The sequence below is a fragment of the Cyclopterus lumpus genome, chromosome 1, assembly GCF_009769545.1.
Source record: "Cyclopterus lumpus isolate fCycLum1 chromosome 1, fCycLum1.pri, whole genome shotgun sequence".
Lineage (NCBI taxonomy): Eukaryota > Metazoa > Chordata > Actinopteri > Perciformes > Cyclopteridae > Cyclopterus > Cyclopterus lumpus.
This window is the reverse complement of record NC_046966.1, coordinates 25,951,621-25,979,120: the sequence shown is the minus strand read 5'-3', so window position 1 is coordinate 25,979,120 and position 27,500 is coordinate 25,951,621. Positions and strand designations below refer to the sequence as shown.

Below are 27,500 nucleotides of genomic sequence, written 5' to 3'. Positions count from 1 at the left end.
GACGACTCCACCCCCATCAAGGAGTGCTCCATGACCTTCAGCAAGGAGGGCCAGGTGAGGAGGAGGAGGAGGAGGAGGAGGAGGAGAGGAGGAGGAGGAGGAGGAGAGGAGGAGAGGAGAGGGGGTGGAGCCGGGAGACGACTCCACCCCCATCAAGGAGTGCTCCATGACCTTCAGCAAGGAGGGCCAGGTGAGGAGGAGGAGGAGGAGGAGGAGGAGGAGAGGAGGAGGAGGAGGAGGAGAGGAGGAGAGGAGAGGGGGTGGAGCCGGGAGACGACTCCACCCCCATCAAGGAGTGCTCCATGACCTTCAGCAAGGAGGGCCAGGTGAGGAGGAGGAGGAGGAGGAGGAGGAGGAGAGGAGGAGGAGGAGGAGAGGAGGAGGAGGAGAGGAGGAGAGGAGGGGGAGAGGAGAGGGGGTGGAGACGGGAGACGCCTCCACCCCCATCAAGGAGTGCTCCATGACCTTCAGCAAGGAGGGCCAGGTGAGGAGGAGGAGGAGGAGGAGGAGGAGGAGAGGAGGAGGAGGAGGAGAGGAGGAGGAGGAGAGGAGGAGAGGAGGGGGAGAGGAGAGGGGGTGGAGACGGGAGACGCCTCCACCCCCATCAAGGAGTGCTCCATGACCTTCAGCAAGGAGGGCCAGGTGAGGAGGAGGAGGAGGAGGAGGAGGAGGAGGAGGAGGAGGAGGAGGAGGAGAGGAGGAGGAGGAGGAGAGGAGGAGGAGAGGAGAGGGGGTGGAGACGGGAGACGCCTCCACCCCCATCAAGGAGTGCTCCATGACCTTCAGCAAGGAGGGCCAGGTGAGGAGGAGGAGGAGGAGGAGGAGGAGGAGGAGGAGAGGAGGAGGAGGAGGAGAGGAGAGGGGGTGGAGCCGGGAGACGCCTCCACCCCCATCAAGGAGTGCTCCATGACCTTCAGCAAGGAGGGCCAGGTGAGGAGGAGGAGGAGGAGGAGAGGAGGAGGAGGAGAGGAGGAGGAGGAGAGGAGGAGAGGAGGGGGAGAGGAGAGGGGGTGGAGGAGAGGAGGAGGAGGAGAGGAGGGGGGAGGGGGAGGAGGAGGAGAGGGAGGACTTGTATGGACTTCTATACAACCAGAGGAGTCGCCCCCTGGTGGTCAGGAGAGAGAAGTGGAGTCGTTGACCAAACAAAACAAAACATGACACTTGTTCATCGTCTGATGAATCGTTCTTTCTCAGTTTCAGAGCTTCCATGTTCTCTCCATCGATCTGAGCTGTAACCCTGGGGGGCTCACTTTGAGCACGTCGTACAAGCCAGCATGTCACAGTGAGTACATGTACACACACACACACACACACACACACACACACACACACACACACACACACACACACACACACACACACAGACACAGACACAGACACAGACACACACACACACACACACACACAGACACACACACACACACACACACACACACACACACACACACACACACACACCTCTAAACTAACGGTGTGCCGCTGCAGTAAAGCTGGACCCTCCGCCTCCACCAAAGGTCAACTCCTCCACCGTGTCCTGGGTCCCCCGCGCCGCCGCTCATGGCCGTCTGTCCTCTTACAGCTCACAGCTGCAGTGGAAACAGGAGGCCCAGTCGTGGACGGTGTGTGTTTGTTCTCGTTGAGTCCATTGAGCGTTGACACGTGACCTTCGCGCTGACCGTGCGCTCGCTTCCTCCCCGGCAGGACGCCTCGGTGCGGAAGAACGACTTCTCCGCAGATCATGAATCGATCTTCCCCGCGGAGCGGCAGCTGGACCTGGATCAGCTGACGCGAGGCCAGCAGTACGAGGCCCGCACCCGAGCGAAGACCACCGATAGAGACCTCAAGTCCAGCTGGAGCGACTGGAGCCCCGTTGCATCGTGGGTATCGAGCGTCGGGAGGACAAGACAACGGGCGCCAGGTAAACGCTCTTCAGTTGAACAGGATACTTCACAATCATAAATCACGTGTCACGTTGACTAAACACATTGAATACAATCAATAATTACATTTGTCTGCAGATGGGAAGAGTTCATGAGTTATGATCGTAGATGGATTACTGGACACAATGTCACTCAAGGAGACTCAGAATGACCACAAAGAGACCACAAAGAGACACAAAGAGACAAAGAGACCACAAAGAGACAAAGAGACCACAAAGAGACTACAAAGAGACTACAAAGAGACCACAAAGAGACACAAAGAGACAAAGAGATACAAAGAGACAAAGAGACACAAAGAGACAAAGAGACCACAAAGAGACACAAAGAGACACAAAGAGACCACAAAGAGACTACAAAGCGACAAAGAGACCACAAAGAGACTACAAAGAGACACAAAGAGACAAAGAGACCACAAAGAGACAAAAGACCACAAAGAGACTACAAAGATAAAAAGAGACACAAAGAGACACAAAGAGACTACAAAGAGACACAAAGAGACAAAGAGATACAAAGAGACAAAGAGACCACAAAGAGACACAAAGAGACACAAAGAGACAACGAGACCACAAAAAGACACAAAGAGACAAAGAGACCACAAAGAGACACAAAGAGATACAAAGAGACAAAGAGACCACAAAGAGACCACAAAGAGACTACAAATAGACAAAAAGAGACTACAAAGAGACACAAAGAGACAAAGAGACCACAAAGAGATACAAAGAGACCACAAAGAGACAAAGAGACCACAAAGAGACACAAAGAGACACAAAGAGACACAAAGAGACAAAGAGACCACAAAGAGACACAAAGAGACACAAGACCACAAAGAGACTACAAAGATACAAAGAGACAAAGAGATACAAAGAGACAAAGAGACCACAAAGAGACACAAAGAGACTACAAATAGACACAAAGAAACAAAAGACCACAAAGAGACTACAAAGATACAAAGAGACCACAAAGAGACCACAAAGAGACACAAAGAGACACAAAGAGACTACAAAGAGACACAAAGAGACACAAAGAGACAAAAGACCACAAAGAGACTACAAAGAGACTACAAAGAGACACAAAGAGACAAAGAGATACAAAGAGATAAAGAGACCACAAAGAGATACAAAGAGACTACAAAAGACACAAAGAGACAAAAGACCACAAAGAGACTACAAAGATAAAAAGAGACACAAAGATACAAAGAGACCACAAAGAGACAAAGAGATACAAATAGACACAAAGAGATACAAAGAGATACAAAGAGACTACAAAGAGACACAAAGAGACCACAAAGAGATACAAAGAGACTACAAAGAGACACAAAGAGACTACAAATAGACACAAAGAGACTACAAAGAGACACAAAGAGACTACACAGAGACACAAAGAGACCAAAAAGAGACACAAAGAGATACAAAGAGACTACACAGAGACACAAAGAGACTACAAAAATATACAAAGAAACACAAGGAGACTACAAAGAGACACAAAGAGACTACAAAGTGATACAAAGAGACTACAAAGAGACACAAAGAGACCACAAAGAGACACAAGGAGACTACAAAGAGATACAAAGAGGCCACAAAGAGACACAAAGAGATACAAAGAGGCTACAAAGAGACACAAAGAGAGACAAAGAGACCACAAAGAGACCACAAAGAGACCACAAAGAGACACAAAGAGACACAAAGAGACACAAAGAGACTACAAAGAGACTACAAAGATACAAAGAGACCACAAAGAGACTACAAAGAGACACAGAGAGACAAAGAGACCACAAAGAGACTACAAAGATACAAAGAGACCACACAGAGACCACAAAGAGACCACAAAGAGACACACAGAGACAAAGAGACCACAAAGAGACACAAATAGACTACAAAGAGACCACAAATAGACTACAAAGAGACACAAAGAGACCACAAAGAGACCACAAATAGACTACAAAGAGACACAAAGAGACAAAGAGACCACAAAGAGACCACAAAGAGACAAAAGACCACAAAGAGACTACAAAGATACAAAGAGACACAAAGAGACTACAAAGAGACACAAAGAGACAAAGAGATACAAAGAGACAAAGAGACCACAAAGAGACACAAATAGACTACAAAGAGACACAAAGATACAAAGAGACACAAAGAGACTACAAAGAGACACAAAGAGACAAAGAGACAAAGAGACAAAGAGACAAAGAGACCACAGAGACACAAAGAGACAAAGAGACCACAAAGAGACTACAAAGAGACACAAAGAGATACAAAGAGACAAAGAGACCACAAAGAGACACAAAGAGACAAAGAGACCACAAAGAGACAAAGAGACCACAAAGAGACTACAAAGAGACAAAGAGACCACAAAGAGATACAAAGAGACCACAAAGAGACACAAAGAGACAAAGAGACCACAAAGAGACTACAAAGATACAAAGAGACACAAAGAGACTACAAAGAGACACAAAGAGACAAAGAGACCACAAAGAGACTACAAAGATACAAAGAGACACAAATAGACCACAAAGAGACACAAAGAGACAAAGAGACCACAAAGAGACAAAGAGACCACAAAGAGACTACAAAGATACAAAGAGACCACAAAGAGACACAAAGAGACAAAGAGACCACAAAGAGACACAAAGAGACCACAAAGAGACTACAAAGAGACAAAAAGAGACTACAAAGAGACACAAAGAGACAAAGAGACCACAAAGAGATACAGAGAGACCACAAAGAGACAAAGAGACCACAAAGAGACACAAAGAGACTACAAAGAGACACAAAGAGACAAAGAGACAAAGAGACCACAAAGAGACACAAAGAGACACAAGACCACAAAGAGACTACAAAGATACAAAGAGACACAAAGAGACTACAAAGAGACATAAATAGACAAAGAGATACAAAGAGACACAAAGAGACTACAAAGAGACACAAAGAGACAAAAGACCACAAAGAGACTACAAAGAGACCACAAAGAGACACAAAGAGACAAAGAGATACAAAGAGACAAAGAGACCACAAAGAGACACAAAGAGATACAAAGAGACTACAAAAGACACAAAGAGACTACAAAGATACAAAGAGACCACAAAGAGACAAAGAGATACAAATAGACACAAAGAGATACAAAGAGATACAAAGAGACTACAAAGAGACACAAAGAGACCACAAAGAGATACAAAGAGACTACAAAGAGACTACAAAGAGACACAAAGAGATACAAAGATACAAAGAGACACAAAGAGACTACAAAGATACAAAGAGACCACAAAGAGACACAAAGAGACTACAAATAGACACAAAGAGACTACACAGAGACACAAAGAGACCAAAAATAGACACAAAGAGATACAAAGAGACTACACAGAGACACAAAGAGACTACAAAAATATACAAAGAAACACAAGGAGACTACAAAGAGACACAAAGAGACTACAAAGTGATACAAAGAGACTACAAAGAGACACAAAGAGACCACAAAGAGACACAAGGAGACTACAAAGAGATACAAAGAGGCCACAAAGAGACACAAAGAGATACAAAGAGGCTACAAAGAGACACAAGGAGACTACAAAGAGACACAAGGAGACTACAAAGAGACACAAAGAGACAACAAAGAGACTACAAAGAGACTACAAAGAGACACAAGGAGACTACAAAGAGACACAAGGAGACTACAAAGAGACACAAAGAGACAACAAAGAGACTACAAAGAGACACAAGGAGACTACAAAGAGACACAAAGAGACCACAAAGAGACACAAAGAGACCACAAAGAGACTACAAAGATACAAAGATACCACAGAGATACAAAGACACACAGTCTAGAAACAAAGCAACATTACTATAAAGAGACCCACATTGTGTTATTCTATGTTTATTGCTCACCAAGTCACATTCCTTGTATGTTCAACGAACTCGGCAAATAAACTCATAATTCTGATTCCAATGTCACGCTCTATGAAATGTCTTTGTTCCTTTGCATGATGTTCCTTGCAGTGCGATGACAGCTGCGTTATTATTTCTGTCCGTCAGATCTCAATGTAGCCGTCCTGGTCATGGTCGCCACGGCAGCGGCGTTCGCCGTGTTTCTGGTGGGCGTCGGCTTCAAGACCAACAAAAGCAGCTGGTGAGCACCAGCGCCGAGCGGCTCCCAGAGAACGTATGGTTGTTGTTGTTGTTGTGTGGTTGTTGTTGTGTGGAGCTGACGTGGCTCTGTGTCGTAGGGTTTACATGGTGAAGAGCATCACAGGGACGCCTGTCCCCAACCCGGCCAAGTCCTTCCTGCAGGACGTCGACTTCCAGGTGAGCGCCCCCTACCTGGTGTTCATGAGGTCACTTCTTTTCTCCCCCTCTGCCCCCTTCCCTCTAAACAGGACGCCAAATAACCAAATAACACATTCATGAGAACGCATATTAGAGAAGGCCGAGCTGGGCATGACGCAGGATGTAGAAACAAGTGACCTTCATGAAAGATGAAAACCATGTCGCTGCAGCTTTACAACCTTATTCTGCACATTTCTTTGTTTTTTGAACCCCATCCTTTCCCCTTCTCCCCCTGCAGAGCTGGTTGAGCCCTCACTTCACCGGCGAGTCCTTTCACTCCCTCCTCAAACCCGTGGAAATGGTCTCCGTGGAGGTCAGCTCCGCCGTGGACGGCGTGGCGCGGCGCCACCCGGAGGCGGTGCTGCTGGAGAAGATGAGGAGCGAAAGCAGCCACGAGTCGACCGGCTCCAACTTCTCCAACCCCAGTTACTCCGAGCTGTGTCCTCCTCCCGTCTCCTCGCTCACCGCGGGGAACCTGGCGCCCTGCGTCGCCGACACACCCTACGGGCCCGTTGGCGGTCAAGAGGAAACGGTGGAACAGGAAGTCAGAGGGGAAGAAGAAGAATCGGAGGTCCGACTGCTGCTCTCCAAAGGCGGCGACTCCATGCCGGTGGTGTCGGACTACGAGAGGGCCGAGAAGGTCCAGGTGGAGCGCGTCCGGCTCCAGAGTCTGGATTCGGGCGTGTGCAGCGGCGAGGAGGTCAGCCAAGACAGCCTGGAGGCGGATAGCATGAATGCAATGCAGGGCGAGGAGGAGAGCGAGGAAGGGGACGGGCCAGAAGTCGATGTTCAGAAGTTGCTGGGAGGTGTTTTGGGCAACGGGTCCATCCGGGTTTGCTCCGGTTACGAGCGAGTCCAAACGCCGCCAGGCGGCCCCGAGCTCCGGAACACGGATTCAGGCCTCAGCGGCGTTGGCGAGGAGGAGGCCGTGGATGAATCCTCCTCCTCCACCTGCCTCCTGCGTCCTCCTCCTTGCAGCTCCTCCCCATGCTTCCTGCCCCTGTTCGCGGCGCCGCCGTCCAACTGCAGCGGGTCAGGGTTGAGTCCAGCTCAGGGACCTCTGCCCAGTCTTTTATTGGAGTCCACGAGCAGGTCGGTGGAGCCCTCTGGTGACGGATACATGTAAGAGCGGCTTTACTTAACTCTCAAAGACCGGCTGCTTTCAAAGAATGCTTTGGGTTTTATTCTGAATATTATCTCTCTATTCATAATCTCATTTTACTGCAGCTTCTTTGAGCATAAAGAAAAAAACATAAAAAAATACGAGAATATTATTAAAACAGAAACAAAAAGAGAAAAGAAATAAGCTTCATCCTCCCAATTATGCTCTGGTTGTTTTTATATACTGTATATATATATATATATATATATATATATATATATACGAGGGACATTGTAGGTAAAGTAAACCAATTACTGAGCTGAGCAGGTGGGGGTGATATTCAGTAAAGTGGGAAAATTATGAGAATAAACTGACAAAATCTTAAATCTAAATTAGTTTAGTTTTAGGAGCCTCATAGCTTCACTTTGCAAGTTTTGCTCCAGCGTTAAAAACTTGAGCTGCCGCGTGAGAAATAGATGAAAATATCTGAATCTTATGAGTTATATGACTTTTATTCATGACATGTGCAGGAAACATGACAGAAACCGTGGACGTGCGTCTTTCAGATCAAAGTAGAAATTAAATTGATGACTTATTAATCTCAGAGAGCATTTTGTACGACTTTATGCTCGTAAATTCTTTGATACGTTTGCATTTTTTGGCTCTAACAGGTTTTTTGTGCCGAGCATCTTTGTCTTCATAGTGAAGAATCGTGGGTTCATGTTCATGTTGAATGCTTCCACACTCGTGAACTCTTTAACCAGAACATTGCTCTCTAGCGCCCCTGGTGGTCGAAACCTCAGAGCCATAACTTTAATGGCATATATTTAAAAAAATAAAGAATATATTTATATACTCATTATGGCAGCTATAATAAAATAATTTAAAAGTTGTTGTTGTTTTGTATTATTCATGAAAATATATTTTTCAACAAATAAATATAAAAGTGTTTCATTGTTGCCATTCATTTGTCCTGTTATTGTTTTGTTGTTGTTTTGTATGTTATGACATGCATACAAATATATATTTCTAAAAATAAAAGTGGAATTCCTGAAAAAATGTGAGTGTTTGTCTACATGTTGTAAACGTATTGTTGAGTTCTTGTTGGTTTGATCCAGAGAGAAGAAACCAGAGATGAAGATGAATTCTTTGAATCCTTTAATACTCAAAGTCTTTCTCTCCCTCGCCCACGAGGGAGTTCTTGTTTGCGGCCTCATTGCTGCGTCGGCTAGGCGACGATGAGCGCTCAGCTGGTGCACAGGTACGCTCCCCTGAGACGGGAAGGTGCTCGACAACAGGTGGGACGAGACTGAGCCGGCAGCTCCACTGCACTCAACCAGCTTCTGGGAAATATTGATTTATCTTGTTCTGGTTTTACCTTTGGACTTACAAACACAGACGGAGCCGTTCTGCTGGAGCACCACGACCGCTTAACGTCTGTTTAACGACAGCTTACCGTCTGTTTAACGTCTGCTTACCGTCTGTTTAACGTTTGCTTAACGACCGCTTAACGACTGCTTAACGTCTGTTTAACGACCGCTTAACGTCTGTTTAACGTTTGCTTAACGGCCGCTTAACGACTGCTTAACGTCTGCTTAACGTCTGCTTAACGACCGCTTAACGTCTGTTTAACGACAGCTTACCGTCTGTTTAACGTCTGCTTAACGTCTGTTTAACGGTTGCTTAACGTTTGCTTAACGACTGCTTAACGTCTGTTTAACGACTGCTTAACGAAGCTGCTTAACGACTGCTTAATGTCTGTTTAACGACTGCTTAATGTCTGTTTAACGACAGCTTACCGTCTGTTTAACGTCTGCTTAACGTCTGTTTAACGGTTGCTTAACGTTTGCTTAACGACTGCTTAACGTCTGTTTAACGACTGCTTAACGAAGCTGCTTAACGACTGCTTAATGTCTGTTTAACGACTGCTTAATGTCTGTTTAACGACTGCTTAACGTCTGCTTAACGACTGCTTAACGTCTGCTTAATGACTGCTTACCGTCTGTTTAACGTTTGCTTAATGACCGCTTAACGACTGCTTACTGTCTGTTTAACGTCTGCTTAACGACCGCTTAACGTCTGTTTAACGACTGCTTAACGTCTGTTTACCGTCTGCTTAACGACTGCTTACCATCTGTTTAACGTCTGCTTAACGACTGCTTACCATCTGCTTAACGACTGCTGCTTAACATCTGCTTAACGTCTGTTTAACATCTGTTTAACGTCTGGTTAACGTCTGTTTAACGTCTGTTTAACATCTTTAACGACTGCTTAACGTCTGTTTAACGACTGCTTACCGTCTGCTTAACGACTGCTTAACGTCTGTTTAACGACTGCTTACCGTCTGCTTAACGACTGCTTACCGTCTGCTTAACGACTGCTTAACGACTGCTGCTTAACGTCTGCTTTCCAGCTGAAAAGCTGCTGAATTCCGACCCGATGAGCCCTCGACGGAGAGCCAGATGATTCCTGGAGGAGTGAAGGACGCGCGGTGAAGCGATGGCGCTCGGCCGCGGCTCCAAGAAGTCGACCTCACGCGACCGGGTGGTCACGCCTGCTGCCCTGAACCACGGGGTCAGTAATGCACACACACACACACACACACACACACACACACGCTTACAATATTCTCATTTATCGCATGTCAAAGTGTGACCTTTAACCCAATTAAAGCCGTTGGTGGCTCCGTTGTGGGTCATGTAGTCCAGATTGTGACCCTACAGACCGCCGGGTTTTATATGTTTTACCCAAAAACAAAACAAATCAAAAGTTGCACCTGCATCTCAACAGGAAGAAGCTGTGGCTCCGCCCACCAGGAAGGCTCGGTCCTGTAAATGGGTCCTGGCCTTGCTCATCATCATCCTCGCAGCCGCGGGAGCCACGCTGGCCTGGTACTTCCTGGGTACGCCGTTTTCTCTCTTCCGCTTTATTTGTGAATGACCTCAACAACTAAACAACTATTTGATGGATTCAGACATTCACGACCCCTCCAGGTTGTAATGTAATAATTAAATGTGTCCGATGGTTTTGGTTTATGACTTATTAAGCTTTTAAAAAGCATTCCCGCCAGCTGGAGCTGCATATTTGTGTTCACTGCTAGTTAGCGAACGGCTAACAGGCCGCACTAAGACGCGATGCATCGGCCTGTTAGCATCGCGAGCACGTTAGCATCTCAAAGCACCGCTGTAGCTCTGCTAGCATCGCTGTGTGCTTGTCCGGGCCGTGTTGACCTTCGCCCCTTCCTGCGTGACAGAGTACAGGGTCTGGGTGCTGGAGCCTCGAGTCCGGCAGCAGTACACCGCCTACCTGTCCATCCTCAACAGGAACTTCTCTGCAGATCTGTCCTCTCACGGCAGCGCTGCCTTCAAGGAGGAGGCCCGCGGCGTCCAGATCATGGTGAGCGGGTTCCTCAGACGCTGGTGCAGAATGACTTCCTCCTGGTTTTCTGTTTCCGTAACAACCGTAAAACCTTTTTTCCCACTGGACAGAAACCCACTAACATCTGGCTTTTGTCTCGAGTTCACAATCGGCATTCATTGGCAGGACCAACGACCCTAGTATCAGTGGCTCTCATGCCACTAGTCCCATCGCCTCCGTCCGAGCAGACGGCGTTCCGGTTTTGAGGAGACCGGTTTCAGGACTCATTCCTGCAGCTCTCTGTCTATCGTCGGTGAGGGTTCTGAGACTGGTCTTCCTCTGTCTTTCAGGTGAAGAAGATAATGATGGGCTCCAGTCTCTCTCGATACTTTAACTACTCCACTGTGTTCGCCTTTGGGTACGTGGATCAAACTTTTTTTTACACACCGGAACAATAACCAGGAATATTATCACGGTGAGAATGACGGCGCCCCCATGTGGTCTCATCCAGCATTCACAGCTAAACCCTCACAACACGTTGCTGGTTGTGTTTGTTCTCCTAACTTCTGAACTTCAGTAGTTATTTTAACCCAAACGATCTTTTCCTAAACTTAACGTAGTAGTTTAGTTGCTTAGTTTCCCGTGAAGACGGAAGTTTATTTTGAAAGGACCGTCTACATGCAACAAGCAGAACTAAAGGAGTAACTTTTCGTAGGACATCATGTAAACTGTGTACAACAAACGGAGATGGGACATTTAATTGAGATTTTATAAAGAGAGCATCCCAAAAAGAAAAAGGTCGCTGAGTCCAAAGATGAGGAATTGAACATCTAGAAACTTGCAAAATCACAAATGGAGTAGGATCAGGTCAATAAAACCAACAACAAACAGGAAACATAGCAAGAAACTCATCAGAACCACGAGACACAGGTGGGCCGACCGAGGGAGCGGAGTTTAAACCTAGTTAGTAGTTTAGTTGTTTAAAGCTAACTGAGTAGTTTAGTTGTCTAAATCTAACTAGTAGTTTAGTTGTTTAAACCCAACTGAGTAGTTTAGTTGTTTAAACCTAACTAGTAGTTTAGTTGTTTAAACCTAACTAGTAGTTTAGTTATCTAAACCTAACTAGTAGTTTAGTTGTCTAAACCTAAATGAGTAGTTTAGTTATCTAAACCTAACTAGTAGTTTAGTTGTCTAAACCTAACTAGTAGTTTAGTTGTCTAAATCTAACTAGTAGTTTAGTTGTTTAAACCCAACTGAGTAGTTTAGTTGTTTAAACCTAACTAGTAGTTTAGTTGTTTAAACCTAACTAGTAGTTTAGTTGTTTAAACCCAACTGAGTAGTTTAGTTGTTTAAACCTAACTAGTAGTTTAGTTATCTAAACCTAACTAGTAGTTTAGTTGTCTAAACCTAACTAGTAGTTTAGTTGTCTAAACCTAACTGAGTATTTAGTTGTCTAAACCTAACTGAGTAGTTTAGTTATCTAAACCTAACTAGTAGTTTAGTTGTCTAAACCTAACTAGTAGTTTAGTTGTCTAAACCTAACTGAGTAGTTTAGTGGTTTAAACCTAACTAGTAGTTTAGTTGTCTAAACCTAACTAGTAGTTTAGTTGTTTAAACCTAACTGAGTATTTAGTTGTCTAAACCTAACTGAGTAGTTTAGTTATCTAAACCTAACTAGTAGTTTAGTTGTCTAAACCTAACTGAGTAGTTTAGTTGTCTAAACCTAACTAGTAGTTTAGTTGTTTAAACCTAACTAGTAGTTTAGTTGTTTAAACCTAACTAGTAGTTTAGTTGTTTAAACCTAACTTGTAGTTTAGTTGTTTAAACCTAACTAGTAGTTTAGTTATCTAAACCTAACTGAGTAGTTTAGTTGTCTAAACCTAACTGAGTAGTTTAGTTATCTAAACCTAACTAGTAGTTTAGTTGTCTAAACCTAACTGAGTAGTTTAGTTGTTTAAACCTAACTAGTAGTTTAGTTATCTAAACCTAACTAGTAGTTTAGTTGTCTAAACCTAACTGAGTAGTTTAGTTGTTTAAACCTAACTAGTAGTTTAGTTATCTAAACCTAACTAGTAGTTTAGTTGTTTAAACCTAACTAGTAGTTTAGTTATCTAAACCTAACTGAGTAGTTTAGTTGTCTAAACCTAACTAGTAGTTTAGTTGTCTAAACCTAACTGAGTAGTTTAGTTATCTAAACCTAACTAGTAGTTTAGTTGTCTAAACCTAACTGAGTAGTTTAGTTGTTTAAAGCTAACTTAGTAGTTTAGTTGTCTAAACCTAACTAGTAGTTTAGTTGTTTAAACCTAACTGAGTAGTTTAGTTGTTTAAACCTAACTGGTAGTTTAGTTGTTTAAACCTAACTAGTAGTTTAGTTATCTAAACCTAACTAGTAGTTTAGTTGTCTAAACCTAACTAGTAGTTTAGTTATCTAAACCTAACTAGTAGTTTAGTTGTTTGAACCTAACTAGTAGTTTAGTTGTCTAAACCTAACTAGTAGTTTAGTTATCTAAACCTAACTAGTAGTTTAGTTGTTTAAACCTAACTGAGTAGTTTAGTTTTCTAAACCTAACTAGTAGTTTAGTTGTTTGAACCTAACTAGTAGTTTAGTTGTTTGAACCTAACTAGTAGTTTAGTTGTTTAAACCTAACTAGTAGTTTAGTTGTTTAAACCTAACTAGTAGTTTAGTTATCTAAACCTAACTAGTAGTTTAGTTGTTTAAACCTAACTGAGTAGTTTAGTTGTTTAAAGCTAACTTAGTAGTTTAGTTGTCTAAACCTAACTAGTAGTTTAGTTATCTAAACCTAACTAGTAGTTTAGTTATCTAAACCTAACTAGTAGTTTAGTTGTTTAAACCTAACTGAGTAGTTTAGTTGTCTAAACCTAACTAGTAGTTTAGTTGTTTAAACCTAACTAGTAGTTTAGTTGTTTAAACCTAACTAGTAGTTTAGTTGTTTAAACCTAACTTGTAGTTTAGTTGTCTAAACCTAACTAGTAGTTTAGTTATCTAAACCTAACTGAGTAGTTTAGTTGTCTAAACCTAACTGAGTAGTTTAGTTATCTAAACCTAACTAGTAGTTTAGTTGTCTAAACCTAACTGAGTAGTTTAGTTGTTTAAACCTAACTAGTAGTTTAGTTATCTAAACCTAACTAGTAGTTTAGTTGTCTAAACCTAACTGAGTAGTTTAGTTGTTTAAACCTAACTAGTAGTTTAGTTATCTAAACCTAACTAGTAGTTTAGTTGTTTAAACCTAACTAGTAGTTTAGTTATCTAAACCTAACTGAGTAGTTTAGTTGTCTAAACCTAACTAGTAGTTTAGTTGTCTAAACCTAACTGAGTAGTTTAGTTATCTAAACCTAACTAGTAGTTTAGTTGTCTAAACCTAACTGAGTAGTTTAGTTGTTTAAAGCTAACTTAGTAGTTTAGTTGTCTAAACCTAACTAGTAGTTTAGTTGTTTAAACCTAACTGAGTAGTTTAGTTGTTTAAACCTAACTAGTAGTTTAGTTGTTTAAACCTAACTGAGTAGTTTAGTTGTTTAAACCTAACTAGTAGTTTAGTTGTTTAAACCTAACTAGTAGTTTAGTTATCTAAACCTAACTAGTAGTTTAGTTGTCTAAACCTAACTAGTAGTTTAGTTGTTTAAACCTAACTAGTAGTTTAGTTGTTTAAACCTAACTTGTAGTTTAGTTGTTTAAACCTAACTAGTAGTTTAGTTATCTAAACCTAACTGAGTAGTTTAGTTGTCTAAACCTAACTGAGTAGTTTAGTTATCTAAACCTAACTAGTAGTTTAGTTGTCTAAACCTAACTGAGTAGTTTAGTTGTTTAAACCTAACTAGTAGTTTAGTTATCTAAACCTAACTAGTAGTTTAGTTGTCTAAACCTAACTGAGTAGTTTAGTTGTTTAAACCTAACTAGTAGTTTAGTTGTCTAAACCTAACTGAGTAGTTTAGTTGTTTAAACCTAACTAGTAGTTTAGTTATCTAAACCTAACTAGTAGTTTAGTTGTTTAAACCTAACTAGTAGTTTAGTTATCTAAACCTAACTGAGTAGTTTAGTTGTCTAAACCTAACTAGTAGTTTAGTTGTCTAAACCTAACTGAGTAGTTTAGTTATCTAAACCTAACTAGTAGTTTAGTTGTCTAAACCTAACTGAGTAGTTTAGTTGTTTAAAGCTAACTTAGTAGTTTAGTTGTCTAAACCTAACTAGTAGTTTAGTTGTTTAAACCTAACTGAGTAGTTTAGTTGTTTAAACCTAACTGGTAGTTTAGTTGTTTAAACCTAACTAGTAGTTTAGTTATCTAAACCTAACTAGTAGTTTAGTTGTCTAAACCTAACTAGTAGTTTAGTTATCTAAACCTAACTAGTAGTTTAGTTGTTTAAACCTAACTAGTAGTTTAGTTGTCTAAACCTAACTAGTAGTTTAGTTATCTAAACCTAACTAGTAGTTTAGTTGTTTAAACCTAACTGAGTAGTTTAGTTTTCTAAACCTAACTAGTAGTTTAGTTGTTTGAACCTAACTAGTAGTTTAGTTGTTTAAACCTAACTAGTAGTTTAGTTGTTTAAACCTAACTAGTAGTTTAGTTATCTAAACCTAACTAGTAGTTTAGTTGTTTAAACCTAACTGAGTAGTTTAGTTGTTTAAAGCTAACTTAGTAGTTTAGTTGTCTAAACCTAACTAGTAGTTTAGTTATCTAAACCTAACTAGTAGTTTAGTTGTCTAAACCTAACTAGTAGTTTAGTTATCTAAACCTAACTAGTAGTTTAGTTGTTTAAACCTAACTAGTAGTTTAGTTGTTTAAACCTAACTAGTAGTTTAGTTGTTTAAACCTAACTTGTAGTTTAGTTGTCTAAACCTAACTAGTAGTTTAGTTATCTAAACCTAACTGAGTAGTTTAGTTGTCTAAACCTAACTGAGTAGTTTAGTTATCTAAACCTAACTAGTAGTTTAGTTGTCTAAACCTAACTGAGTAGTTTAGTTGTTTAAACCTAACTAGTAGTTTAGTTATCTAAACCTAACTAGTAGTTTAGTTGTCTAAACCTAACTGAGTAGTTTAGTTGTTTAAACCTAACTAGTAGTTTAGTTATCTAAACCTAACTAGTAGTTTAGTTGTTTAAACCTAACTAGTAGTTTAGTTATCTAAACCTAACTGAGTAGTTTAGTTGTCTAAACCTAACTAGTAGTTTAGTTGTCTAAACCTAACTGAGTAGTTTAGTTATCTAAACCTAACTAGTAGTTTAGTTGTCTAAACCTAACTGAGTAGTTTAGTTGTTTAAAGCTAACTTAGTAGTTTAGTTGTCTAAACCTAACTAGTAGTTTAGTTGTTTAAACCTAACTGAGTAGTTTAGTTGTTTAAACCTAACTAGTAGTTTAGTTGTTTAAACCTAACTAGTAGTTTAGTTATCTAAACCTAACTAGTAGTTTAGTTGTCTAAACCTAACTGAGTAGTTTAGTTGTCTAAACCTAACTAGTAGTTTAGTTGTTTGAACCTAACTAGTAGTTTAGTTGTTTAAACCTAACTAGTAGTTTAGTTGTTTAAACCTAACTTGTAGTTTAGTTGTCTAAACCTAACTAGTAGTTTAGTTGTTTAAACCTAACTAGTAGTTTAGCTGTAGACCCTGTGGGTCACCGTGACATCACGGTTGGGGGCGTGGTTACAGGTGCAACCTGCCTTTCCTCTGGTTCCTCAGGGAGGGCAGCGTCGTGGCTCACTTCTGGATAGTGATGTCCGTGCCGGGCAGCCATGTTGGGAGGCTCACCCTGGAGGAGGTGACCAGGAGCCTGGAGGAGGGCCTGAGGGGGCGCGGCGGGTCCGGGGGGGAGGAGGCGGCGGCCGGCTGCAGCGGATACCTCGTCCGCCTCCGCTCGCTGTCCGTCAGCGGTGAGCGCGACAGACGAGACGTTAGAAGGGAGAAGCTGGAAAAAGATTTGTTTCTGAAGTTTAATTTCTCTTCTGCCTTTTTGCTCCCCGACAGACACCGACTCCAAAGTCGTAGAGCTTTTGACCTCCTCGTTTGGTATCAGCCCTCCTTTGGTTTCATAATTTTAGTATCATAATATTTTTGATTTCATTGTGATTAAGCATGCCAATCTGTTTGGGTCATTATTAAGCGGAGATCTTTACCACAAATAAAGACATCAACCAATCACGTGGTCAGAATATAAGGGTACAACTCATCTCTTTAGCCCCGCCTCCCTGCCTGGTTCTCATTCACGTCAACTGTTAGTGTTTTGTAGAGCTTTAAAAATGACCTTGTGATCTAAATATTCTATAAACAGACATGCATATTCATCGTCTGTAGTGGGACGCTGCTTTACCCCAGAAGTATCCACAGTCGTCTCTTTCTGGATGTAAGTCGATGGGGAGGAAGTATCTCTGGGCTGCATGGCACCTGACTGACCTTTGACCTCATCAACTGAAGAAAGATCTTCAGACCTGTTCGTTCGTCGTGGAAAGCAACGTTGATTTATTCCGTAGTTATTTTAACCTCAACAGCAATATGTTCAGAAACATAACTGAGTAGCTTTGCTGCCTAAACTCTTAACGTGTTGTTCCTCGGCCTTTTGCAGACTCTATTTCAACCTTTAAATTCATTTAATTGCATATTCGCATCATTTTGCATGCTGGTATGAATAGTTTTGACATTAATTTAGTGTTTCAGTGAATCCAGTGAATCCAAGCATAGATCGAGGCCTGAATCTAACGGTGTGGTTTTGCCACCAGACTGCTACCGCTACCAGAAGGTGGCGTCCGGCGGCCGCTCGGCTCTCCGTGGGCCCGACATGCAGCGCTCCTCCTGCATGTGGCACCTCCAGGCCGGACCCGGGGCCCAGCTGGAGCTCCGCATGGAGTGGCTGCTGCCGGAGTGCCGGGACCGGCTGGTGGCGTACGACTCCCTCACGCCCTCCGACTCCCGCCTCATCACATCGTGAGTGCCCTCCGCTGGGGGGCGTTTCAGGCTACAAAGACCATTATGACCCTTTGTGTTCATTCATATTAAACTTGGTCTCCAGAGTGTACGGCTGCAGCAGACACGAGCGGGTGGTGAGGGTCCTGTCTTCAGGCGAGTGGATGACGGTGGTTTGGAAACAGGGTCTGTACAACTACAAGGACCCCTTCTCTCTGTCTGCACAGGCCTGGGACCGCCAGGGTGAGACCACCTGACCCCCCCGACCCCCGGGCCGTCTTTGACTCGTTCAGAATCGTTCCGCGAGATGGATTGAAATACTTCTCTCTTTGTCAGGCTGTAACTCCACGATAGAGCTGAAGGCCGTCTCGGGGGTCCAGGGGACGCTGAGCACGCCCTTCTTCCCCAGCTACTACCCCCCCGACACCAACTGTACCTGGAGCTTTACTGTGAGACCGTCAGGCCCTTGGTTCTAGTTATGCATCTGTTTTGTGGTCGTTTACTGTCTCTTTGTAGTTGATTTGTTTTATTTTGTGATCATTTCCTGTCTCTTTGTCTCTTTTTGGTCATTTAATGTAACTTTTTAGTCAAATGTCTCTTTTGGTCATTTAGTGTCTCTGCAGTGGTTTCGTGTCTCTTTTAAGTTGTTTTGTGTCTCTTTGTGGTCATTAAGTGTGTCTTAGTTGTTGTGTTTTGTCTCTTTGTAGTTGTTTTGGTTACTTTGTGGTATTTCAGTGTCTCTTTTTGGTAATTTAGTGTCTCTTCGTAGTTGTTTTGCTCCTTTTTACAGTCGGTGTGAGTCTCTTTGTGTCTATTTGTGGTTGTTTTATTTTCTTCTTTGAGGCCATTTTTAGTCTCTTCCTGGTTGGTACCTGTCGCTTTGACTGCTGTTTTGTAAGTGAAGGCCCCTGACTCTTTGGCCCTGACTCTTTGGCCCCTGACTCTTTGGCCCTGACTCTTTGGCCCCTGACTCTTTGGCCCCTGACTCTTTGGCCCTGACTCTTTGGCCCCTGACTCTTTGGCCCCTGACTCTTTGGCCCTGACTCTTTGGCCCCTGACTCTTTGGCCCTGACTCTTTGGCCCCTGACTCTTTGGTTCCCTGACTCTTTGGCCCCTGACTATTTGGTTCCCTCACTCTTTGGTTCCCTCACTCTTTGGTTCCCTGACTCTTTGGCCCCTGACTCTTTGGCCCCTGACTCTTTGGTTCCCTGACTCTTTGGCCCCTGACTCTTTGGTCCCCTGACTCTTTGGTTCCCTCACTCTTTGGTTCCCTGACTCGTTGGCCCTTAACTCTTTGGTTCCCTGACTCTTTGGCCCCTGACTCTTTGGCCCCTAACTCTTTGGTTCCCTCACTCTTTGGTTCCCTGACTCTTTGGCCCCTGACTCTTTGGCCCCTGACTCTTTGGCCCCTGACTCTTTGGTTCCCTCACTCTTTGGTTCCCTCACTCTTTGGTTCCCTCACTCTTTGGTTCCCTGACTCTTTGGCCCCTGACTCTTTGGCCCCTGACTCTTTGGCCCCTGACTCTTTGGTTCCCTCACTCTTTGGTTCCCTCACTCTTTGGCCCCTGACTCTTTGGCCCTGACTCTTTGGCCCCTGACTCTTTGGCCCTGACTCTTTGGCCCCTGACTCTTTGGCCCCTGACTCTTTGGCCCCTGACTCTTTGGCCCTGACTCTTTGGCCCCTGACTCTTTGGCCCTGACTCTTTGGCCCCTGACTCTTTGGTTCCCTGACTCTTTGGCCCCTGACTATTTGGTTCCCTCACTCTTTGGTTCCCTCACTCTTTGGTTCCCTGACTCTTTGGCCCCTGACTCTTTGGCCCCTGACTCTTTGGTTCCCTGACTCTTTGGCCCCTGACTCTTTGGCCCCTGACTCTTTGGCCCCTGACTCTTTGGTTCCCTGACTCTTTGGCCCCTGACTCTTTGGTCTCCTGACTCTTTGGTTCCCTCACTCTTTGGTTCCCTGACTCTTTGGCCCTTAACTCTTTGGTTCCCTGACTCTTTGGCCCCTGACTCTTTGGCCCTTAACTCTTTGGTTCCCTGACTCTTTGGCCCCTGACTCTTTGGCCCTTAACTCTTTGGTTCCCTGACTCTTTGGCCCCTGACTCTTTGGCCCCTAACTCTTTGGTTCCCTCACTCTTTGGTTCCCTGACTCTTTGGCCCCTGACTCTTTGGCCCCTGACTCTTTGGCCCCTGACTCTTTGGTTCCCTCACTCTTTGGTTCCCTCACTCTTTGGTTCCCTGACTCTTTGGCCCCTGACTCTTTGGCCCCTGACTCTTTGGTTCCCTCACTCTTTGGTTCCCTCACTCTTTGGTTCCCTGACTCTTTGGCCCCTGACTCTTTGGCCCCTGACTCTTTGGCCCCTGACTCTTTGGCCCCTGACTCTTTGGCCCCTGACTCTTTGGCCCCTGACTCTTTGCCTGGTTCAGTAATCTGTCCATGTCTCCAACATATTGATTGATGGAGACAGATTCATTACTTCCCGGTGACCATGTATGTTTGTATGAGTTTTAACGTTGTGTTGTTTTCTGTGTGGTCTCAGACGCCCAGTGGAGGGGTGGGCTTGTCTCTGGAGTTTGAGGGCTACGAGCTGAGCAGAGCCAGCTACAACCAGGCCTGCACCCAGGGACAGTGGACCATCCAGAACCGCAGGTAGGCCGGGCCACAGTGAGCTGCCATTTTGTGTCTTGTTGAGTCTTTGTGTAGTTTATTTTGGGTTTTGTGTCTATCTGCGGTAGTTCTGCCCCTTTTCATCATCGTTGTGTCTCTGTGCTGCGGTTTTGCATTTCTTTGTAGTCAATTTCAGTCTCTTTTGTGTTTTAAGTGTCTTTTTGGTCATTTTGTGTCAATTTGTAGTCATATAGTGTCTCTTTGAAGTCGTTTTGTGTCTCTTTGTGGGCATTTGGGCATTTCTTGCACAAAATGTCCACTTGCAAAAGCTCAACGTCTTAATCTGCACGGACGTTTGAGGTCGATTCCTCCTTCCTCTTTCGCCCGCTAACATGCAGGTGGCAGCAATAAATAGACAACATGGTAAAAAAACTAAAATGATTCTCCTGGAACAAAGAAGAGCAGAGAGATCAGAACAGTTGGCCAGCTATTGTGTATTTCTACGTGCACCTGTGTGTGGTTTGGTGTCTAACAGGAAGCGAGTATCTGCATGTGAAAGGTTTCCATCCAGGTCTCATGTGCAGACCTTTGGTTAGTTTCATAACACTCAAATAGAACGAGTCACACAGTAAACGTGTGCTACATATCATCAAATCATTCTACGCTTTACATTTGTGTGTAATTAAACAGTTTATTGTTTCTGGTTTGTAGGTTTGTGTCCTTCTTAAGGTCCCGTGTTGTTTCTCCGTGTCCTCTCTCAGACTGTGCGGCTCCAGAGGCCTGCAGCCGTACCACGAACGCCTCTTCCTGCTCGCCGCCACGACCACCGTGGTGATGACGTCGGAGGTGTCGCTCACCGGGCCGGGACTCCAGCTGCGCTACGGCGTCTTCAACCTATCAGATCGTACGACGTGGACGTGTGCTCAGTGACGTCTCTGTTGGGTGTCACTGGTGTTCATGAAAAGGTTTTTGTAATGTGTGTGTGTGTGTGTGTGTGTGTGTGTGTGTGTGTGTGTGTGTGTGTGCTTTACAGCGTGTCCAGGTCAGTTCCTGTGCTCTGTTAACGGCCTGTGTGTTCCTGCTTGTGATGGAATCAAGGACTGTCCCAACGGACTGGACGAGAGGAACTGTGGTATTTATTTATGTCTTAAATAGATTGAATGTGTTGTTCTGTTGAAGCCTCTAGTTCTAAGATGTGAAGTCTATGCTTCATGTCTTAAAGCTGCATTCTCTCTACTGACCACCAGGGGGCGACTCCTCTGGTTGTATAGAAGTCTATGCTTCATGTGTTGAAGCTGCATTCTCCCTCCTGACCACCAGGGAGCGACTCCTCTGGTTGTATAGAAGTCTATGCTTCATGTGTTAAAGCTGCATTCTCTCTCCTGACCACCAGGGGGCGACTCCTCTGGTTGTATAGAAGTCTATGCTTCGTGTGTTAGAGCTGCATTCTCTCTTCTGACCACCAGGGGGCGACTCCTCTGGTTGTATAGAAGTCTATGCTTCATGTGTTAAAGCTGCATTCTCTCTACTGACCACCAGGGGGCGACTCCTCTGGTTGTATAGAAGTCTATGCTTCATGTGTTGAAGCTGCATTCTCCCTCCTGACCACCAGGGAGCGACTCCTCTGGTTGTATAGAAGTCTATGCTTCATGTGTTAAAGCTGCATTCTCTCTCCTGACCACCAGGGGGCGACTCCTCTGGTTGTATAGAAGTCTATGCTTCATGTGTTAAAGCTGCATTCTCTCTCCTGACCACCAGGGGGCGACTCCTCTGGTTGTATAGAAGTCTATGTTTCATGTGTTAAAGCTGCATTCTCTCTCCTGACCACCAGGGGGCGACTCCTCTGGTTGTATAGAAGTCTATGTTTCATGTGTTAAAGCTGCATTCTCTCTCCTGACCACCAGGGGGCGACTCCTCTGGTTGTATAGAAGTCTATGCTTCATGTGTTAAAGCTGCATTCTCTCTCCTGACCACCAGGGGGTGACTCCTCTGGTTGTATAGAAGTCTATGCTTCATGTGTTAAAGCTGCATTCTCTCTCCTGACCACCAGGGGGCGACTCCTCTGGTTGTATAGAAGTCTATATAAATGACTCTACTTCTCTTGATGTATTCCCTCAGTAAACATTGTAAACATTAGTTTTTGGTCTCAATCTCTAGTTTCAAGTCTTCTTCTATACAGCGTGATGTTCATTTAGTAAATTATGGTCATTTAGAGTCAAACAGACCATAAAGCAGGGGATGCTTTGGGGCGGGGCTACCAGGTGATTGACAGTTCTCTAGGTCACTCCTCCTCAGTCCAGATATGGTCACTTCAGAAACTGAATGAAAATGTAAATTTAAACTGAAAATGAAAAGCACAGCCGACTGCCTCTGATTAATGTTTCATGTTCCAAAATACAAAACCTTTCAATACATTGTGTGTGTGTGTGCGTGTGTGTGTGTGTTTCAGTGTGTGTGGCACAGTACCAGTGTCCAGAGGACAGTCAGTGTGTGGACTACTACAAGGTGTGTGACCAACTCCCAGACTGCCCCGAAGCCACGGACGAGATGAACTGCACTGATGGTGACACACACACACACACACACACACACACACTGGACGCTCTAACAGCAGCAAAGCATACACATACGTGTGTGTGTGTGTGTGTGTCTTCAGGTGTGCCGTGTACAGACATTACCTATGTGTGTGTGTGTGTGTGTGTGTGTGTGTCCAGGTGTGCCGTGTACAGACATGACCTGTGTGTGTGTGTGTGTGTGTGTGTGTGTGTGTCCAGGTGTGCCGTGTACAGACATGACCTGTGTGTGTGTGTGTGTGCGTGTGTGTGTGTGTCCAGGTGTGCCGTGTACAGACATTACCTATGTGTGTGTGTGTGTGTGTGTGTGTGTGTCCAGGTGTGCCGTGTACAGACATGACCTGTGTGTGTGTGTGTGTGTGTGTGTGTCCAGGTGTGCCGTGTACAGACATGACCTGTGTGTGTGTGTGTGTGTGTCCAGGTGTGCCGTGTACAGACATGACCTATGTGTGTGTGTGTGTGTGTGTGTGTCCAGGTGTGCCGTGTACAGACATGACCTATGTGTGTGTGTGTGTGTGTGTGTGTGTGTGTGTGTCCAGGTGTGCCGTGTACAGACATGACCTGTGTGTGTGTGTGTGTGTGTGTGTGTGTGTCCAGGTGTGCCGTGTACAGACATGACCTGTGTGTGTGTGTGTGTGTGTGTGTGTGTGTGTGTGTCCAGGTGTGCCGTGTACAGACATGACCTGTGTGTGTGTGTGTGTGTGTGTGTGTGTGTGTGTCCAGGTGTGCCGTGTACAGACATGACCTATGTGTGTGTGTGTGTGTGTGTGTGTGTGTGTGTGTGTGTCCAGGTGTGCCGTGTACAGACATGACCTATGTGTGTGTGTGTGTGTGTGTGTGTGTGTCCAGGTGTGCCGTGTACAGACATGACCTGTGTGTGTGTGTGTGTGTGTGTGTGTGTGTCCAGGTGTGCCGTGTACAGACATGACCTGTGTGTGTGTGTGTGTGTGTGTGTGTGTGTGTGTGTGTGTCCAGGTGTGCCGTGTACAGACATGACCTGTGTGTGTGTGTGTGTGTGTGTGTGTGTGTGTGTCCAGGTGTGCCGTGTACAGACATGACCTGTGTGTGTGTGTGTGTGTGTGTGTGTGTGTGTGTCCAGGTGTGCCGTGTACAGACATGACCTATGTGTGTGTGTGTGTGTGTGTGTGTGTGTGTGTGTGTGTGTCCAGGTGTGCCGTGTACAGACATGACCTATGTGTGTGTGTGTGTGTGTGTGTGTGTCCAGGTGTGCCGTGTACAGACATGACCTATGTGTGTGCTGATGGGTCGTGTCTGAAGAAGCCAAACCCAGAGTGTGACTTCGTCAGCGACTGCCCCGACGCCTCCGACGAGGAGCGCTGCGGTGAGACTTCATGCTCGTCATCGATTGGCTGATCACCAGCACAAGAAGACCACGTCTCCCTCTAGTGGTTGTAGTAGGAATGACCCTAAGACGGGTCACACAAACACAGGACCGGGTCACAAAGCATCCCATAATAATGATAAAGAGTTGGTGGTGTCAACCGCTGATTAAATACAAGATGGCTGAATCTTTCTGGGACAGATTTCAACCTTTTTTTAAATAAAAGTTAAAAGAAAAAAATATGAAAATAAGAAAATATGAAAAATATGAAAAAAAGAAAATCACACGCAATATTTTTACTTTATTCTCAGGTAATTCTCAAGTGTATTTTATATTAGTATATTAAGCATATATTCAGCTGTGTGTTTTCATATTTCCGTGTGCATCCAGACTGCGGCCTGAGGCAGCTGTCCGGTCGCATAGTGGGCGGGACCAATTCCACGGAGGGGGAGTGGCCATGGCAGGCCAGCCTTCAGGTGCGGGGAACCCACATCTGCGGGGGCGTGTTGATCTCCAGCCAATGGGTGGTGTCCGCTGCCCACTGTTTCTATGACGACCGGTGAGAGAGAACCGCGTTGTGTACTTTTCCTCCACACTTGTTTGTTTGTGTCTTCGGACCCAAACTCCAGCTGAAGAGGAACACTTCTGATCTCTGGGACCACACAGTAACCACACAGAACTATATTTAATAGTTACCTGTCCTCCGGTGCAGCCTGTACTCCCCCTCGCTGTGGACCGTCTACCTGGGCAAACTGCTGCTCAGCCCCGGCAGCCCCACTGAGGAGGTGGCTCGGGTCCAGCGGATCCACCTGCACCAGTACTACGACGACGAGTCCCACGACTACGACCTGGCCCTGCTGAAGCTGGAGCGACCTGCCGCGGCCCGGCCCGCCTGCCTGCCGCCGCCCACCCACCAGCTGGAGCCGGGCCTGCTGTGCTGGGTCACCGGCTGGGGGTCTCTCCGAGAGGGGGGTGAGCAGGGGAAGGGGGGGGGGGTGCTGCTCAATGTACTGCCGGGCCGATTAGGGACGTGGGAAGCAGGTGAGGATGTGGGCGGGGCATGCAGGGGATGGAAGAGGAGGGGGAGTGGTTCTGGGACAGGTGTGACAGGAAGTGAGAGTTCCTCCTGTCTCAGATTTAACCCCTGACCCCTTAACAACATGTGACACCCCGTGCTGCCTCTAGCGTGGGTTTAGCATTCGTAGCGAAAACATACGAAAAATAAGTGCGTTTGATATGTAACTTGCGTACGTTACATTACGTTACGTTAGCACGTTAGCTTAGCACGTTAGTTGCGTAATAAAACCCACTTTAAATGCAGTAAGTCTGCCATCTGTTCTCCAGGTAAATGAGTTGTTTTTCATTATAACCTCGTGCTTCAGTGTCCGTGACCCTCGGGAGGCTTTTAAGGGAAGCTACGCAGGTTTGTAATCACAAACGTTTTAAGACTTTTATTTGGTGCTTTTGACTCGTAGGTTTATTTCCTGCAGCCGGATGTTTTATGTACAGGACGAGCAGTAAAAGTGGCTTCTGGTTTCATGCAGAATGATGCAGTTTGTGCACAGGAAGGGTTTATGAGCAGCCTGTGAAACACAAGCAGGAAATCCCAGCAGCACTTTGAGTTAGCGGAGCGAGATGTGGAGTCTTTGTAGTTTTATGGGAAGTATGAAACAAGCTCATTTAAATGGAAAGGAGTTAGAGGGATGTGGGCGGAGCTTTCTGCTGGAGACATCTCAAGATGTCTTTGTGACCTTTGACAGGAGCAGCGCTGTGGTTAAATCCTTTTGATTGACACCCGTTGACCTTTGACCCCTCCCCTCTTCAGGCAGCGCCAGTAACGTGCTGCAGAAGGTGGACGTTCGGCTGGTCAGCGAGGAAGCCTGCGTTCGCACCTACGGCCACCTGGTCACTCCCAGAATGCTTTGCGCCGGCTACCGCAGCGGAGACAAAGACGCCTGTCAGGTACATATACACACACATCTTTAGTTATCTTCTCTTGTGGTCACCATCTTTAGTTATCTTCTCTTGTGGTCACCATCTTTAGTTATCTTCTCTTGTTACCTTCTCTTGTGGTCACCGTCTTTAGTTAGCTTCTCTTGTGGTCACCATCTTTAGTTAGCTTCTCTTGTGGTCACCATCTTTAGTTATCTTCTCTTGTTACCTTCTCTTGTGGTCACCGTCTTTAGTTATCTTCTCTTGTTACCTTCTCTTGTGGTCTCCATCTTTAGTTACCTTCTCTTGTGGTCACCGTCTTTAGTTACCTTCTCTTGTGGTCTCCATCTTTAGTTATCTTCTCTTGTGGTCACCATCTTTAGTTAGCTTCTCTTGTTACCTTCTCTTGTGGTCACCATCTTTAGTTATCTTCTCTTGTTACCTTCTCTTGTGGTCACCGTCTTTAGTTAGCTTCTCTTGTGGTCACCATCTTTAGTTATCTTCTCTTGTGGTCACCATCTTTAGTTACCTTCTCTTGTGGTCACCATCTTTAGTTATCTTCTCTTGTTACCTTCTCTTGTGGTCACCATCTTTAGTTATCTTCTCTTGTTACCTTCTCTTGTGGTCACCGTCTTTAGTTATCTTCTCTTGTTACCTTCTCTTGTGGTCTCCATCTTTAGTTACCTTCTCTTGTGGTCTCCATCTTTAGTTACCTTCTCTTGTGGTCACCGTCTTTAGTTACCTTCTCTTGTGGTCTCCATCTTTAGTTATCTTCTCTTGTGGTCACCATCTTTAGTTACCTTCTCTTGTGGTCTCCATCTTTATTTACCGTCTCTTGTGGTCTCCATCTTTAGTTACCTTCTCTTGTGGTCTCCATCTTTATTTACCGTCTCTTGTGGTCTCCATCTTTAGTTACCTTCTCTTGTGGTCTCCATCTTTATTTACCGTCTCTTGTGGTCTCCATCTTTAGTTACCGTCTCTTGTGGTCACCATCTTTAGTTACCTTCTCTTGTGGTCACCATCTTTAGTTACCTTCTCTTGTGGTCACCATCTTTAGTTACCGTCTCTTGTGGTCACCATCTTTAGTTATCTTCTCTTGTTGTCTCCATCTTTATTTACCGTCTCTTGTGGTCACCATCTTTAGTTACCTTCTCTTGTGGTCTCCATCTTTATTTACCGTCTCTTGTGGTCTCCTGTCTCTGACAGGGGGACTCCGGCGGCCCCTTGGTGTGCCAGGAGCCGTCTGGTCGCTGGTTCCTGGCCGGCGTGGTGAGCTGGGGTCGAGGCTGCGGGCGTCCAGACTACTACGGGGTCTACACCCGCGTCACCCGGCTCACCGACTGGATCCAACAGGTCATCGGCAGCCCCCGAGACATCGAACAGCCGTAACGCAGTTGAGCTAATAATATAATCAACCATAT

At 44.9% G+C, this 27,500-nt stretch overlaps 2 protein-coding genes across 4 annotated transcripts in view; both read left to right on the top strand.

Annotated features, from left to right (window-relative positions):
- Positions 1–8,253, top strand: part of LOC117730728 (interleukin-2 receptor subunit beta-like) — a 13,742-nt gene extending 5,489 nt beyond the window's left edge. The window contains exons 1-7 of one of the 3 annotated variants that reach the window (XM_034532687.1): positions 1–326; positions 1,195–1,282; positions 1,486–1,619; positions 1,702–1,918; positions 5,969–6,062; positions 6,160–6,238; positions 6,498–8,253. The exon at positions 1–326 is cut by the window's left edge and continues 311 nt beyond it. In XM_034532687.1, the coding sequence (XP_034388578.1) occupies positions 303–326; positions 1,195–1,282; positions 1,486–1,619; positions 1,702–1,918; positions 5,969–6,062; positions 6,160–6,238; positions 6,498–7,385 (1,524 nt within the window). In that variant the 5' untranslated portion in view covers positions 1–302 and the 3' untranslated portion in view covers positions 7,386–8,253. Of the gene's footprint in view, positions 327–520; positions 931–1,194; positions 1,283–1,485; positions 1,620–1,701; positions 1,919–5,968; positions 6,063–6,159; positions 6,239–6,497 lie in introns of those variants that run through there. The other 2 variants (XM_034532680.1, XM_034532675.1) reach the window with 2 other exon arrangements.
- Positions 8,254–9,860: 1,607 nt separating this feature from the next.
- LOC117730694 (transmembrane protease serine 6) overlaps positions 9,861–27,500 on the top strand; it is a 17,896-nt gene continuing 256 nt past the window's right edge. The window contains exons 1-18 of the mRNA XM_034532560.1: positions 9,861–9,939; positions 10,132–10,263; positions 10,615–10,757; positions 11,069–11,136; positions 16,407–16,597; positions 16,692–16,733; positions 17,441–17,645; positions 17,731–17,867; positions 17,961–18,073; positions 20,165–20,274; positions 20,994–21,136; positions 21,266–21,364; positions 22,682–22,795; positions 24,031–24,147; positions 24,538–24,706; positions 24,860–25,119; positions 25,973–26,109; positions 27,286–27,500. The exon at positions 27,286–27,500 is cut by the window's right edge and continues 256 nt beyond it. Of these exons, the coding sequence (XP_034388451.1) occupies positions 9,861–9,939; positions 10,132–10,263; positions 10,615–10,757; positions 11,069–11,136; positions 16,407–16,597; positions 16,692–16,733; positions 17,441–17,645; positions 17,731–17,867; positions 17,961–18,073; positions 20,165–20,274; positions 20,994–21,136; positions 21,266–21,364; positions 22,682–22,795; positions 24,031–24,147; positions 24,538–24,706; positions 24,860–25,119; positions 25,973–26,109; positions 27,286–27,468 (2,442 nt within the window). The 3' untranslated portion in view covers positions 27,469–27,500. The remainder of the gene's footprint in view (positions 9,940–10,131; positions 10,264–10,614; positions 10,758–11,068; positions 11,137–16,406; positions 16,598–16,691; positions 16,734–17,440; positions 17,646–17,730; positions 17,868–17,960; positions 18,074–20,164; positions 20,275–20,993; positions 21,137–21,265; positions 21,365–22,681; positions 22,796–24,030; positions 24,148–24,537; positions 24,707–24,859; positions 25,120–25,972; positions 26,110–27,285) is intronic.